This window comes from Phyllostomus discolor, chromosome 3, assembly GCF_004126475.2.
Source record: "Phyllostomus discolor isolate MPI-MPIP mPhyDis1 chromosome 3, mPhyDis1.pri.v3, whole genome shotgun sequence".
NCBI classification, from domain to species: Eukaryota; Metazoa; Chordata; class Mammalia; order Chiroptera; family Phyllostomidae; genus Phyllostomus; species Phyllostomus discolor.
This window is the reverse complement of record NC_040905.2, coordinates 165,897,405-165,910,213: the sequence shown is the minus strand read 5'-3', so window position 1 is coordinate 165,910,213 and position 12,809 is coordinate 165,897,405. Positions and strand designations below refer to the sequence as shown.

Here is a 12,809-nt window from a genome sequence, read left to right as displayed (position 1 = left end):
CTCTGTCCAAAATAAAGCTTGACAGAAATTAATCTAATTATTCCAAAACAATCCATATCAATGTGTTTACATTATAATGCCTTGCACTGCCATTATGGAATATCAAGTCACTGGTGGAACAAATTATCCTATAAATTTTTGCATGGCATTTATTACACTTTACTTACCTTCCCCAAATTCGTTTAAAATAACTGCTACTCTTTTACTATGTTGCTCTGTCAAAATATAGTTCAGAAGTGTTGTCTTTCCAGCACCTATAAAATACATATTTTTTAAATAACAAAATTTAAAGACTGATTTTTTTAAATATTTCATTTACTTATTTTTAGAGAGAGGGGAAGAGATAGAGAAACAACAATGTGTGGTTGCCCCTCGCACATCCCTCACCAGGGACCTGGCCTGCAACCTAGGCATATGCCCTGACTGGGAATCAACCCAGCGACCCTTTGGTTCACAGGCTGGGGCTCAATCCACTGAACCACACCAGCTAGAGCTAAAGACTGATTTTAAAGACACACAAAAAAGAGCCCTGGCCAGGTAACTTAGTTGGTTAGAGCGCTGTCCCAATATACCAAGATTGGAGGTTTGATCCCTGATCAGGGCACATACAAGAATTAACCAATTACAGGAACAACAAATGAACGTCTCTCTCTCTCTCTCAAATCAATTTAAAAAAAGATATGGAGTCCCAATTTTTAAAAAAATTTGCATGTTATTTTTCAACTTAACTAAGATTATTCTAGAGGAAGATTAAAGTACCCTTTGAAAAGTTTAAAAATATTTTGTTGACATAACATTTATAAATATTTACAAAAACTCCTACAAGTTGGATCACAAAGTTTTCTTCAACCTCATGACAAAAATATGCCTTCAGCATAACTTATAATACAATTAATATAAAGGTATCTACATTTCCTATTAAATAAAAAATATTGAAGTAATGCCTTCAAGGAATAAAGTACTCATACAGTGTATAAAATATAAAACATTTAAATCCTTTTGCATGACAATGTTTCTTAGCCAAGACTATATGCTTTAATTCCCTAAAATTTACATATAAACACCTTTTATTTCAACATCCATTATTAATCAGACATAAATTCAAACTTACTATATGTCTACTTTTAGTATGCTTCAAACAACCTATAAAATTGATTATATATATATATATCATACACACACACAAAATAAAGAATGGATGTAGGAAATAACAAAAGACAATATTCAGTCTTTAGAAAGATAAACTCATAAAGCTACACTAACTTTATCCAGTAGGTGGCACATCAAACCTAGTATGTTCAGCTGAAGTAGAAGAAAAACATTTGTCTTGTGATCCACAGACACCAAAGTTCATAGAGAAAAAAGAAAAGCCCCCAATCCCAATTGCACAGTAGTGTAGTTCAATTGTATAAATATATCATTTATTTATCTACCTTCCTGTTGGTAAACGTTTGGGTTGTTTCTGGTGCTTTGCTATTACAAACACTTGCACACAAGGATGTGACTAAGAGGGATTTACTGAGCATTAGGGTATTAATATCTTCACCATTTTTAGGTCATATTCCTTTAAAAGCTGTTGAAGGCTTGTGTTTACAGAGTTCTTTATGTAGGAAGCCCCACATCACTAAAGTGTGAAATACAGAATAAAAGGGACAGAACCTCAGGAGGCAGAACCATGAAGAAATTCTTAAAGCCAGTCCAAGTGTAAGACAGAGGCCTGGAAGGGGAACATGGCACTAGGCAGCAGCAGTGGAAATGGAAAGAGAAGGACATAAGAGACCTTCTAACAAAATTACTAGGGCTTAATAATTAATCATACAATGAGGCAAACGGCTTTAAGATACAGTTCATTCAAAAGTCTACTACCGACCAGATTTTATGTTGGGCCTGGGTAAAAAGTGCACAAGACAGAGACAAACTGTCTCTACCTTCATGCAGTTTAAGAGTATTATATGGGATTACAGAGGGAAATGCAGATCAATACAGGCAATCATGTCGCAGGAGGACACATTTAATAGATGTCCAAGATGTTATGGAACACCTCAGAGGACATCTAGCCAGAGGAGTAAGAATAAGAAGTATACAAAAGCTAAAATTCTTGGCACCTTTTAGAAGTAAAAGTAGTGCAATGTTGATGGGCCAGTTTTACAGGCAGGGGGGTTGTCAAGAGCCAGATTATACAAAACCTTGTAACTCATGTTAAGGAATTTGAACTTTAATCCAAATGGAAACCACAACAGGGTGTGACACAATCAGGTTGACATTAATAAAGATCATTAAGGCTAAAATACACAGAATACATTAAAGGGCATCATGACTCAAGAGTAGTTAGGAAGCTTTTAAAGTATTCCAAGTGATTAGGATCATAGGAGCAGTAGGATTTGTGGGGATGATAACAGGAAGTTTTGGACATGTGAAGTTTGAGATGTCTGTGGGACATCAAAATAGAAACTATCTGAGTGTGAAGTTAAAAAAATGGACAGAGGTGGAGAAATTTAAAAGAAACCAAAGAAGCAGGTGGAAAAATCAAAGGAAAAATGTGATGGAAGCTGAAGAAACGATGTTTCAAGGAAGAGAAAATGATGATCAATAATAAACAGTGAAACTATGCCCTAGATTCAGCAACAAGGTTGCTTGCATGAGCCTCACTCCTGGGCTTCAGACCATTATCTCCAATGAGGAAGGCCCGAGGGGCAAGTCTGAGCTATACTATTTTGGGTAAGGAATTTGCTCCATTTCTCAGGACGGTCCTTGAATAACAGTGGAAAAATACAAAAAATAAATTCCACTACAAAATTAGTCCTGACTAAAAATAGGAATAAACTTACAGTTTACAAAACGAAAAGAAAAAGGGAAACACCAGTGATTTACTTCTTTTTTTATGTAAAAGGTCCTCAGGTGCACCAAATTTGTACCTGTCTCTAGCAATATCTAGGAATGGTATTCCCCAAATCCTTTCACTTTGTTTATATTTCTTAACTTTCCCAGCTGAGGAAGATGGTGTGCCCTGGAGTCCCAGGCATTCTTAAAGGGCCTGCACATGGACTTATTTAGACTCACTTGCTCTCAGCTCCAACAGAGAGGTAACAAGAAGCTCAAAAGGCACCAGAGACATATGAGGAGGAACTGAACTGTCCAGCATCAAGGCAAAAGCTGGAGGGGCAGCTTTCTCCCAGTGAGAAGTGCTGGCAGAGGTCACTGCTCCTTTTCTGAGCCTTCCCCACACAGAGCCACAGAGCAACAGGTAGGTGCCATATCTGAGTCTGCCTGGCCCTGGTGACTCCCAGAGATCTTGCCCCACCCAACTTGTGGGCCAATCCAAGCTATTTCCAGTGGCTTTTCCATACAAATGGCCAGTCTTGGTTCATGCTTCAGACTTATCTAAAACCTCTCAAATAAGCAGGATCTGGCCTCAGCATGCCCCATAGCATTCAATAAATAGTCCCAGGCCTAGCACTAGTGGCAGTCAGCTCTGGTTCACAGCTTGGCCTCTCCTGGGCACATCCAAGCCCAGCAAAAGCAGAAACCATCTACTAAGGTTGCTTTGTACCTCACGCTGGGTAGCCCCAAGGTAGAACGCAGGTGGTGGCTGACCTTGGCCTGCACCTTGTGGGAAGCCCCAGAGCCAACATACCTGGTAAACAGCTTCAGACCACAGTGGAGGACCACCCAATCACCTTCGCAAGTGACATACTCAAGGGGTGGACTCAGTGGGCTCCAGAGCCCCACTGAAGTAAGCCTACTCCATGGGGTTGGCCCCTACCCAGCTGATCTTCCAAAGTGGTCACAGCCAGTCCTTGTGGCCGATCAGCCTGGGGGTAAATCTCTCCCATCAATATGCCAATAGCAATCAAGGCTCAAATATAAGAGGAGGATGTACACAGCCCACAAAGGGTGCTGTATCTAGAGTGCCAGCTTGGGTGATGGGGTGATATGCCATTAAACCCTATAGGACACGACACCTACATTAGGCCACTCTACCAAGCCTGAGAGACAGAGCAGCTCTACCTACTACACAGAAACAAACACAGGGAGGCTGCCAAAATGAGCAAAGAAATATGGCCCAAATGAAAGAACAGACCAAAACTCCAGAAAAAGAACTAAATAAAACAGAGACAAGCAATCTACTAGTTGCAGAGTTCAAAACACTGGTTATAAGGATGCTCTATGTACTTAGAACACCAACAGCATAAAAAATGACATGGAAACCATAGAAAATAGCCGGTCATAATGAAGGATACACTGACTGAAATGAGTAATTTACAGGGAATCAATAGTAGAGTAGATGAAGCCAAGATGCAAATCAGTGATTTGGGATATAAGGAAGCCAAAAAATACCCAATCAGAACAGTAAAAGGGAGAATCTAAAAAAACAAGGGTAGTATAAGGAGCCTCTGGCACAACTTCAAGCATATCAACATTCGAATCACAGGATGACAGGAGAAGAGAGTGAGCATGGGACTGAAAGCCTACATAAAAAAATGATGGAAAACTTCTCTAACATGTTTAAGGAAATAGACATACAGGTCCAGGAAGCACACAGAGTCCCAAACAAGATGAAACCAAAGAGGCCAAAACCAAGACACATCAACATTAAAATGCAAAGGTTAGCTCTGCCCAGATGGCTCAGTTGGTTGGAGCATCCTCCTGTACATCAAAAGGTTGAGGGTTTGATCCCACTCAGGGCACATGCTTAGGTTGCAGGTTCAGTCCTCAGTTGGGGCATGTATAGGAGGCAACCAAATGATGTCTCTCTCTCACATTGATGTTTCTTTCTCTCTCTCTCCCTTTCTCTCTCTCTCTCTAAAATCAATAAAACATAAGCTTGGGTGAGGATTTTTTAAAAATGCAAAAGGTTAAAGAAAAAGAGAAAATCTTAAAAACATCAAGATTCAATTACCTATCAGGGGGCTCCCATAAGGCCATCAGCTGATTTCTCAACAAAAGCGTTGAAGGCCAGAAGGGACTGGCAAGAAGTATTCAAGCTGATGAAAAGCAGGGACCTACAACCTAGATTACTCTACCCAGCAATGCTATCATTGAAAATCAAAGGACAGAGAAAGAGCTTCCCAGACAAGGAAAAGCTAAAAAAGTTCAACAGCTCCAAACCAGTGTTACATGAAATGTTAATAGGTCTTCTTCAAGGTAAATTGAATAGCAATAAACACATATCTATCAACAACTCAATCTCAAAAACAAAATTAACAAACAGAAACATTCATAGATACAGAGAACATTTTGAAGGTTGCCAAATGGGAGGGGTGTTTGTGGGCTAGGTGAAAGGGATTAAGGTGAAGGGATTAAAAAGTACAAATGGGTGGTTACAGAATACATTCAGGGATATAAAATAGAGCATAGGGAATATAGTCAATAATATTCTAAAAAGTAGGTATGGTGTCAGATGGGTATAAGATTTACCAGGATGATTACTTAGTAAGTTATATAATGTTTAATCATGAGGGTGTACACCTGAAACATATTTTAACATTGTACTGTCAACTGTAATTGAAAGATAAAAAGTTAAAAAGCAAAAAAGACATAGTCTTGGAGAGCAGAGATTTTGTTACTTTCTCCTACAATGCTTTACTAACAGACCTAAAAAAGTCTGATAGGTGGTCTTTCCAGGAATTCCTGGAAGAGAATGGCTTGTGAGGAAAGAAAATTGACTGAGGAATGCCCCTCCCTGTATCAGGCCGTTTATAGACACGGCACCCTCTAAAGATAATAGGCTTGTAAGGTAGATATTTCCGGCCCCATTTTGCAGAGAAGCTCAGACAGGTGACGAGTATTGTTTAGATTCCCAAGTGAGGTAGATAATCTTCAGAAGGTAAGATAATTTGCTGAAGGTCACATGCATAGTTTGGGGATGGGCCCGGGCTTCAGACCACAAAACCAGAACTAGTTTAAAAATGCGAGGTTAGCTTTTAATCTCACTTGCTAAAAGTGAATCTTAATGCACAGGGGTTCAAAGCATCATTGACCCCATAGATAAGAAGCAATCCATATAGAAAGCAAGTGGCCCAGCCCGTACCTCAGAGACATTTGCTGCTGGCCAGAGGCCCGGATGCCTCAGGAGGCGAGGAACCCTCAGCCCCCCAAATCCCAGGATAACCAGCGTTTACACCATTCTCAGACCGGGATGGTCAGTTACCTAAATACCCGGTGATAATTGTGACTGGGATCTTAACGCCGGGGCCAGACTTTTCCTCCTCCTCTCTCTGCTTCGTTTCAATGGGAACCAATTCAGGACAGTCCTCCTCCGCCTGCTCCTCTCCCTCGTCCACAGAGCCAACAGCCTGTGACATGCCGGCCACCACCACGCACACCTCTCCCGCAGCTCAAAAGCTGGGACTAATACACCAAACAGCAGCTGCGCACTCCGAGCACGCTACGTAAGGCGCGGCGCAACGTCATCACGCCGCGACGCTGGGCTCCTCCGAATCCCGCCCCTGTTTTACCTGAGCTGGGACTGAGGCCCGCCTCCCCTGTTGGGCACGCCCCTGGGCGTGTTCTCTGAACCAGAGAGCGGTGGGGCAGAGTTAAGATCAGAGATCCGCTCTGCTCTGACCTTGTCGCTGCGGGAGTCCGCAGCCTTCACACTTGATGGCTCATGCTGTAGCTGAGGCCAGATTGGTTGAAACCTGGAGTGGGTAGCGTGACCTAAACAATTCCCACAGGGAACAGACTTTGAACAACTTCACACTTTTTAGTGTTATTAATTTTTTCTTTGATTCATAGGAGAAAAAATGGGAGACTATACCACCAGTGTTAATTGTAGTTTTTCTACCTGAAGGAATAACCAGGGGAAACTTTAATATAATTGCATGTAATTTAATATAATTACATATGTTTTATGTATACCCAAATTTTGCAATGTACATGCATTACTTTCATTTATTGTTCTTTGTCACTATTTGTTTGAACCTTCGGTAACCTGAGTTCATTTATTATATTCTTTCATTTATGACACTCTCTCAACATTATTCCATGGATAGCTCTCCTTTTTATTCATGTATATTTATAATGAATTCCTCTGATTCATTATTCCCTATTTTCTATTTAGCTTTATCACAAATATATGTGCTTAGACAGTATGTTGTTTAATTTTGTTTGTCGTTAAAATTTGTGAAAAGAGTGTTATACAAAATATAAATTTCTGGGGTTATCCATATTTTTCAACTCCACCATTGTATTATATTCTACAGCATTATGTAACTGTACGGCAATTTACTTATCCATTTCCTGTCAGTTGTTTCCAGGTTTTGCACTATAAACAGCACTAAGTGGTCCTTCAGCACTGTATGGCTGCCTGAACAGAAACTATTACAGCCCTGACCACCTTCTCTTTCATATTTCTCAGGAGAATCTACACTCTTGAAGATTCTCTTACATGGTTCTGGCTGAATATTCTATTAACATCTTATCTCTCAACAAAAGGAAACTGTGCCCCATAAGATCAGCTCAGTCAAGGTGACCAGCAAGTATTGCTGTAACAGTATATAGCCTGAGTCAGAGCAAAAAGTTTTACCTAGTCAAAAATTGAATGCATCCAAAGAATACATGTGTATACTTATATTCAAGAAAGAGACACCATTTTGAATTGCTTCAAATCTCCTCCTTTCTTTAAATCTCATCAACCCTGTCAAAAAAAAATGTAAAGTCATCCTAATTGTCCATCACGTGATGAATGGATAAACGAAATTGGTATATCCATGCAATGGAACATTATTTCACAATTAACATGAATAATGTACTGATGTCTGTAACAAGATAAATGAAACTTGAAAGCATTATGCTGAATGAAATAAGACATTCACACAACACCATATATTGTATAATTCCATTTCTATAAAATGTCCGGAATAGGTAAATCTATAGAAATACTGTAGAAAATAGATTAGTTGTTGCTGGGGACTGGGGGACTGAGGGGAGAGACTACTAACAGGTACATTTTGGAGGTTATGAATATGTACTAAAATTGATTGTGGTGATGGTAACACAAGCCTGGATATACCAAAAACAACTGAATTGTACACCTTAAGTGAGTGTATAATATGGTCTATGAATTTTATCCCAATAAAGCTGCTATTGAAAAAAAGGTGAAGGCCTATCTCTGTATCAAGATGCAGTGTTGCCAGTGTGAATCTGAAGAGAAGCACTGCCTCAGGTCCTGCCCCCAGGAGTTTTAAGTCCTGACTTCTGAGCAGAGTGGAGTTAGAGCCTATTTGTGGCGATTTCCCCCAACTGAGCCATACCTAAGCATGAGTATAAAGATTACAGCTTAATAAAATCCTTCCTTTTACCTGTTTCCATAATACTCTTCATCAAGTTATCTATCTATGAATTTTGTGGAGTTCTGCCATTTTCTTTGCTGATTCTAGTAATTGGACAGAATTCAGCAAGCATGTGTCTGAAGAAGCGAGTGTCAGAATTATTCATATATATAGTTTGCAATACCCGCTTTACCTTTGTGTCTAGGTATGACTGTTTTTACTTCCAAACACAGGACTTACCAATTTTATCACTCTATTTTGAGGGAGCCTTTGTTGTCATTATTTAATCAAAAATACCTTTTAAAATAAGTTTTTAAATTTCCTAAGTATAATAGTAGAGAATCTATTATAATTTCTAAAGAACTTTAAAATTTCCTTAGTTTTGCAATTTTGTTTAGTTTCAGATGCTTTATGGTAAGACAACAACAACAATAATAATGTGGGGATCCCTTACCATCTGATAGGCATTGTCTTAAGCATGTGAAATACATTACCTCATTTAACTCTGCAACATATTATTTGTATACCCATTTTAAAGACAAAGAAACTGAGGCTTAAATAATTTACCATTGCAACAAAGAACTTGCTCAAGGTCATACAATCAGCCCTGAAGATCAATCCAGGTCTGCCAGATACTAAATTCCATGCTCTTCTAAACCAGAAATCTGTAAACTTTTTCTGTAAAGGGTTGGGTAGTAAATATTTCAGTCTTTACAGGTCAATAGACAAATTCAAGGATGTAATGTAAGTAGTTATACAATAAGAGAGAAAATAAATTGTCACAAGCTGAAACTTTAATTTTATATAAGAAAATTTCATATAATTTTGTATGTAATGAAATATTACTGTTTCAATTATTTTCAACCTATTAAAAATGTAAAAATATTAAAAGTAAAAATCACCCTTAGCTTATATGTACCACTATACTAAACATTTGGAGGAAGTTGTGAAGCTGAAAGCTTAAACTATTTCACCAAGGGCACCGATACCTGCCTTTGGAGAGACCTGATTTAGGCAACACTAGTTTTTGCGCTGTGGCAAGAGCCCCTCCTGCCTTGGAGCACAGAGCAGAGCCAAGAAGTTCTCAAGCTACCTGGATCCCTGCAGCTCAACTTTCTGCCATTGTCCTTTGGCACAATTCCCTGCTCCTCCCCTTTGCCTCATTTTCTTCCTTTGAATAGTTATGACAGTTGCTATGAGAAAAAGTGAGAGCTGTAGCTGCATCCAAATCAGAGGAGATCTAAATATAATGCCAACTTGATTTGGTTTCTTTCTCTCTCAGTTTTGCAACTTCCTGCAAAAGGAAGTACATGCTAGTGGCCCCCAATGGCTATTGGTGTACAGGAAAGGAAACTGTGGGTTTCAAAATTAACTCACTTCCTCTTATGTAGCTATAGTTGATAAATAAACCAAATGACAAATAAACAAAATATTTCTTTTCTTTTTTAACAAAATATTTCTTAAATGCTTAATACTTACAGATTAATTTGCTATTTTCTTCACATACACATGAACTTAGTGGGGACATCTCTGAAAGGCCGGGGCCAATGGCTTTTACTTTTGTGACTGCTTTAGTTAAGATAGTATATCAATATTCAAGTACCATAGAGTCCTCCGTCAATATATATAACCAATGTAAGGCCTTTGCTGGCTCAGTGGATTGATCACAGGCCTGTGAACCAAAGGGTCGCTGGTTCTATTCCCGGTCCAAGCACATACCTGTGTTACCAGCCAGGTCCCCAGTAGGGGGCATGAGAGAGGCAACCACACATTGATGTTTCTCTCTCTCTTTCTCCCTCCCTTCCCCTCTAAAAGTAAATAAAATCTTTTTTAAAAAAATGAATAAGCAAAAACAAAAAAGATAGAAAACCAGCGTAAGGACATGAAATAATATTTTTCCTTAGAATATTGAAGTAGGTTGGTGGGTGAGATATATACATTTCAGTGTTTTTAAAAGTGTGACTTCCATTTCATTTCAAAGGCTGTCAGTAATATTATTTGAATTCATTATCTTAAGCTGTTAGACCATGCTATTAATAAGGCTTAGTTCACAATATAGTCACTTATAAATCAGTTTCCCACAAAAATATTTTTAAAAAGAAAACACTATTTGAAATCTGAAGGCTAGCCAACTTGAGAGGTGTACTATTCACCCTAAAATATACTATCAGGCAAGGAGTGGGTGTTGAGTAAAACTAAAAAAAGGAAAATGTTATGCAATGATATATGTTGTAATAGTTTAGGAGACAGTTTAAATAATATTCTCTTCTATTGTCAATAGAAATTTAAAAGTGACATTTGTGGCTTTGTTTAAGTTTCACTTTCTAACTTTTACAGTTGTAGAGAAGTATATGCCAAAATCCACAGACATCTGATCATGATTTCTTAAGTACAAATAAAAAACACAGAAACAAAAATGAAATATCTCCATTTTTCCTTTCTCTTACCATTCCTTTAAATCCTCTCAACGAGTGTTTAGTTTGGCTTAGTTGAAATATTGTGCTTTCAGCAAAGCCAGGTCTCCCTGGCTTCAACACTAGTGTCTTCGAGTCCCACAGCTCTGTCTCTCAATTTGTCCCCACAATTTCACTTACAGAGAGATTCATGAGCTTGCTTTAGATCTGTTTACTTTCCTTCCTCTTGCCCTTGAGTCTCAGTGTAGACTGTTCCAAAGACCTGGCAGCAGACATAGGGAAGGCACCCAGCCACTTCTGGATCTCTGTCTCAATTACGTAATCTTTCTTTAGGGAACTTCCTTCGCATCAACATTCTTCAGCACACTCACTCCTTTTACAGACTGCCTTTATTTTATTTTAGCAGTTCTCCTAACTTCTGTGTATAGTAATTTGAAATTCCCCAAACTAGATACTATATTATCCATTCTCCCTTTTTTAAAAACTTGATAGCAGAACCCCTGATTTTTAAGCTACAGGGCTTTCAAAATAAACAGTACACTAGACTTTCCAGTCTGCCTTGCAGCTAGGCATGGCCATGTGAAAATGTCTGGCTAGTGTAATGTATGCCATAGTGTCCGGTGGCCCTTTCCTGAACCTGGTTTCCTTCGTTCCTTCCTTCATCTTTGCTGCCTGGGGTGTCAGAGTGATGGCCTGGGCACTTCTTGGTTACTGAGAATGGGAGACACGTGCTAGAGGAAGGGCAGCAGGAGCCTGGAAGGAGAAAAGGAACTTTTTTGTTGCTTAAGTTTCTATTTATGCTGCCGAAACTAACCTAATCAATAGTTACATTTGTTTGATCATGTTTAAAATAATATAAATAAACCTGAATATATTCTAATTAGAAAAAAGTCAAACAGTTCAAAAGTAACGAAAGTGAGATCTGTTTCACTACCCTCAGCTTCACTCCCCTTCACTGATATTATATGAGGGGACCCCAAGAAAACAGGATTTATTTATAAAAATTGTGTGTTCATTCTCACATGTTCAAACTTCAGTCACCTTCAAAGTACTCTCCATTTGATGCAATACACCTACTGAGATATGTTTTCCACTGCTCAAAACAGTTTTTGAACTAGTCGATTTTGATGCCTTTTAGTGCTTCTGCCTTTTTTTGGTTCACTCCTTCCACATTGGTAAAATATTTCCCTTTAAGGACTTTTTCATCTGGGGAAACAAAAAAAGTTGTTCGAGGCAAGATCAGATGAATAGAGAGGGTCACAGGGGTCATGCTATTTTTGGTCAAAAACTGCTGAACACTCAGTGCGGTGTGGGCAGGTGCTCTCACAAATCACCCATCATGAAATGGGCAAGCGTGTCGAAAGAGTCTTCAAAAAAATTCGCTGAAGCTAAATACAACCTCTCACAGCAACACCAGCTGGTACACTGATACAGATGGGTTCCTAGAACACTCACCTAGCAGGGGAATCCTATACTACAAGTGTCCTGACCTCCAGAAGATAATTCCAGGTTTTGGGGTCTCCCCTCATATAACTACTGTAAATAACTTAATGATGTTAATCCAGAAAATTTTTTTACCCAATCCCTGCCTCTGATGGGAGCTAGACATTTTTCTATGCATTTGTGTACATACGTAGCTTTTGTTTTTAATGTAAGAAGGAACACACAAATAGACTTTGTTCTGGAACTTGCTTTCTTTGCTTAACAATATGTGCTGATCATTTTTCCTTCTCATCAGAGCTAGAATTACATCATTCAGTTTTAACCACTTCATGGTATTCCTTAATAGAAATATAACTGTTGCTAGTTTCTCTTATTAAATTAGCTTATTTCAGTTGTGAAATATTAAGGTTTAAATTTAGTTAATAATAATATTAATTTATTATAAATAAATCTGGATTACTTATTTTTAAAAAATTTTAAAGATTTTATTTATTTATTATTTAAAGAGAAGGGAAGGGAGGGAGAAAGATGAGGGAAGGGATATCGATGTGTGAGAAGACAGTGTGCCAGAGAAACATCGCACAGTTGCCTCTCACAGGCCCCCAACTAGGAACCTGGCCCACAGCCCAGGCATGTGCCCTGATCAAGAATCAAACCAGCTATCCCTGGGTTCTCAGGC

At 38.7% G+C, this 12,809-nt stretch overlaps 1 protein-coding gene across 7 annotated transcripts in view; it reads right to left on the bottom strand.

Moving 5' to 3' along the window:
* The window catches only part of CBWD3 (COBW domain containing 3), a 52,557-nt gene extending 46,150 nt beyond the window's left edge, over positions 1-6,407 (bottom strand). For 6 of the 7 annotated variants that reach the window (XM_028523511.2, XM_036021722.1, XM_036021720.1 and 3 more), the window contains exons 1-2: positions 6,152-6,407; positions 168-254 (exon numbers count right to left, since the gene is read on the bottom strand). In XM_028523511.2, coding sequence (XP_028379312.1) covers positions 168-254; positions 6,152-6,305 — 241 coding nt within the window. In that variant the 5' untranslated portion in view covers positions 6,306-6,407. Of the gene's footprint in view, positions 1-167; positions 255-6,031 lie in introns of all 7 variants that reach the window. The other variant, XM_036021725.1, reaches the window with a different exon arrangement.
* Positions 6,408-12,809: the final 6,402 nt, after the last annotated feature.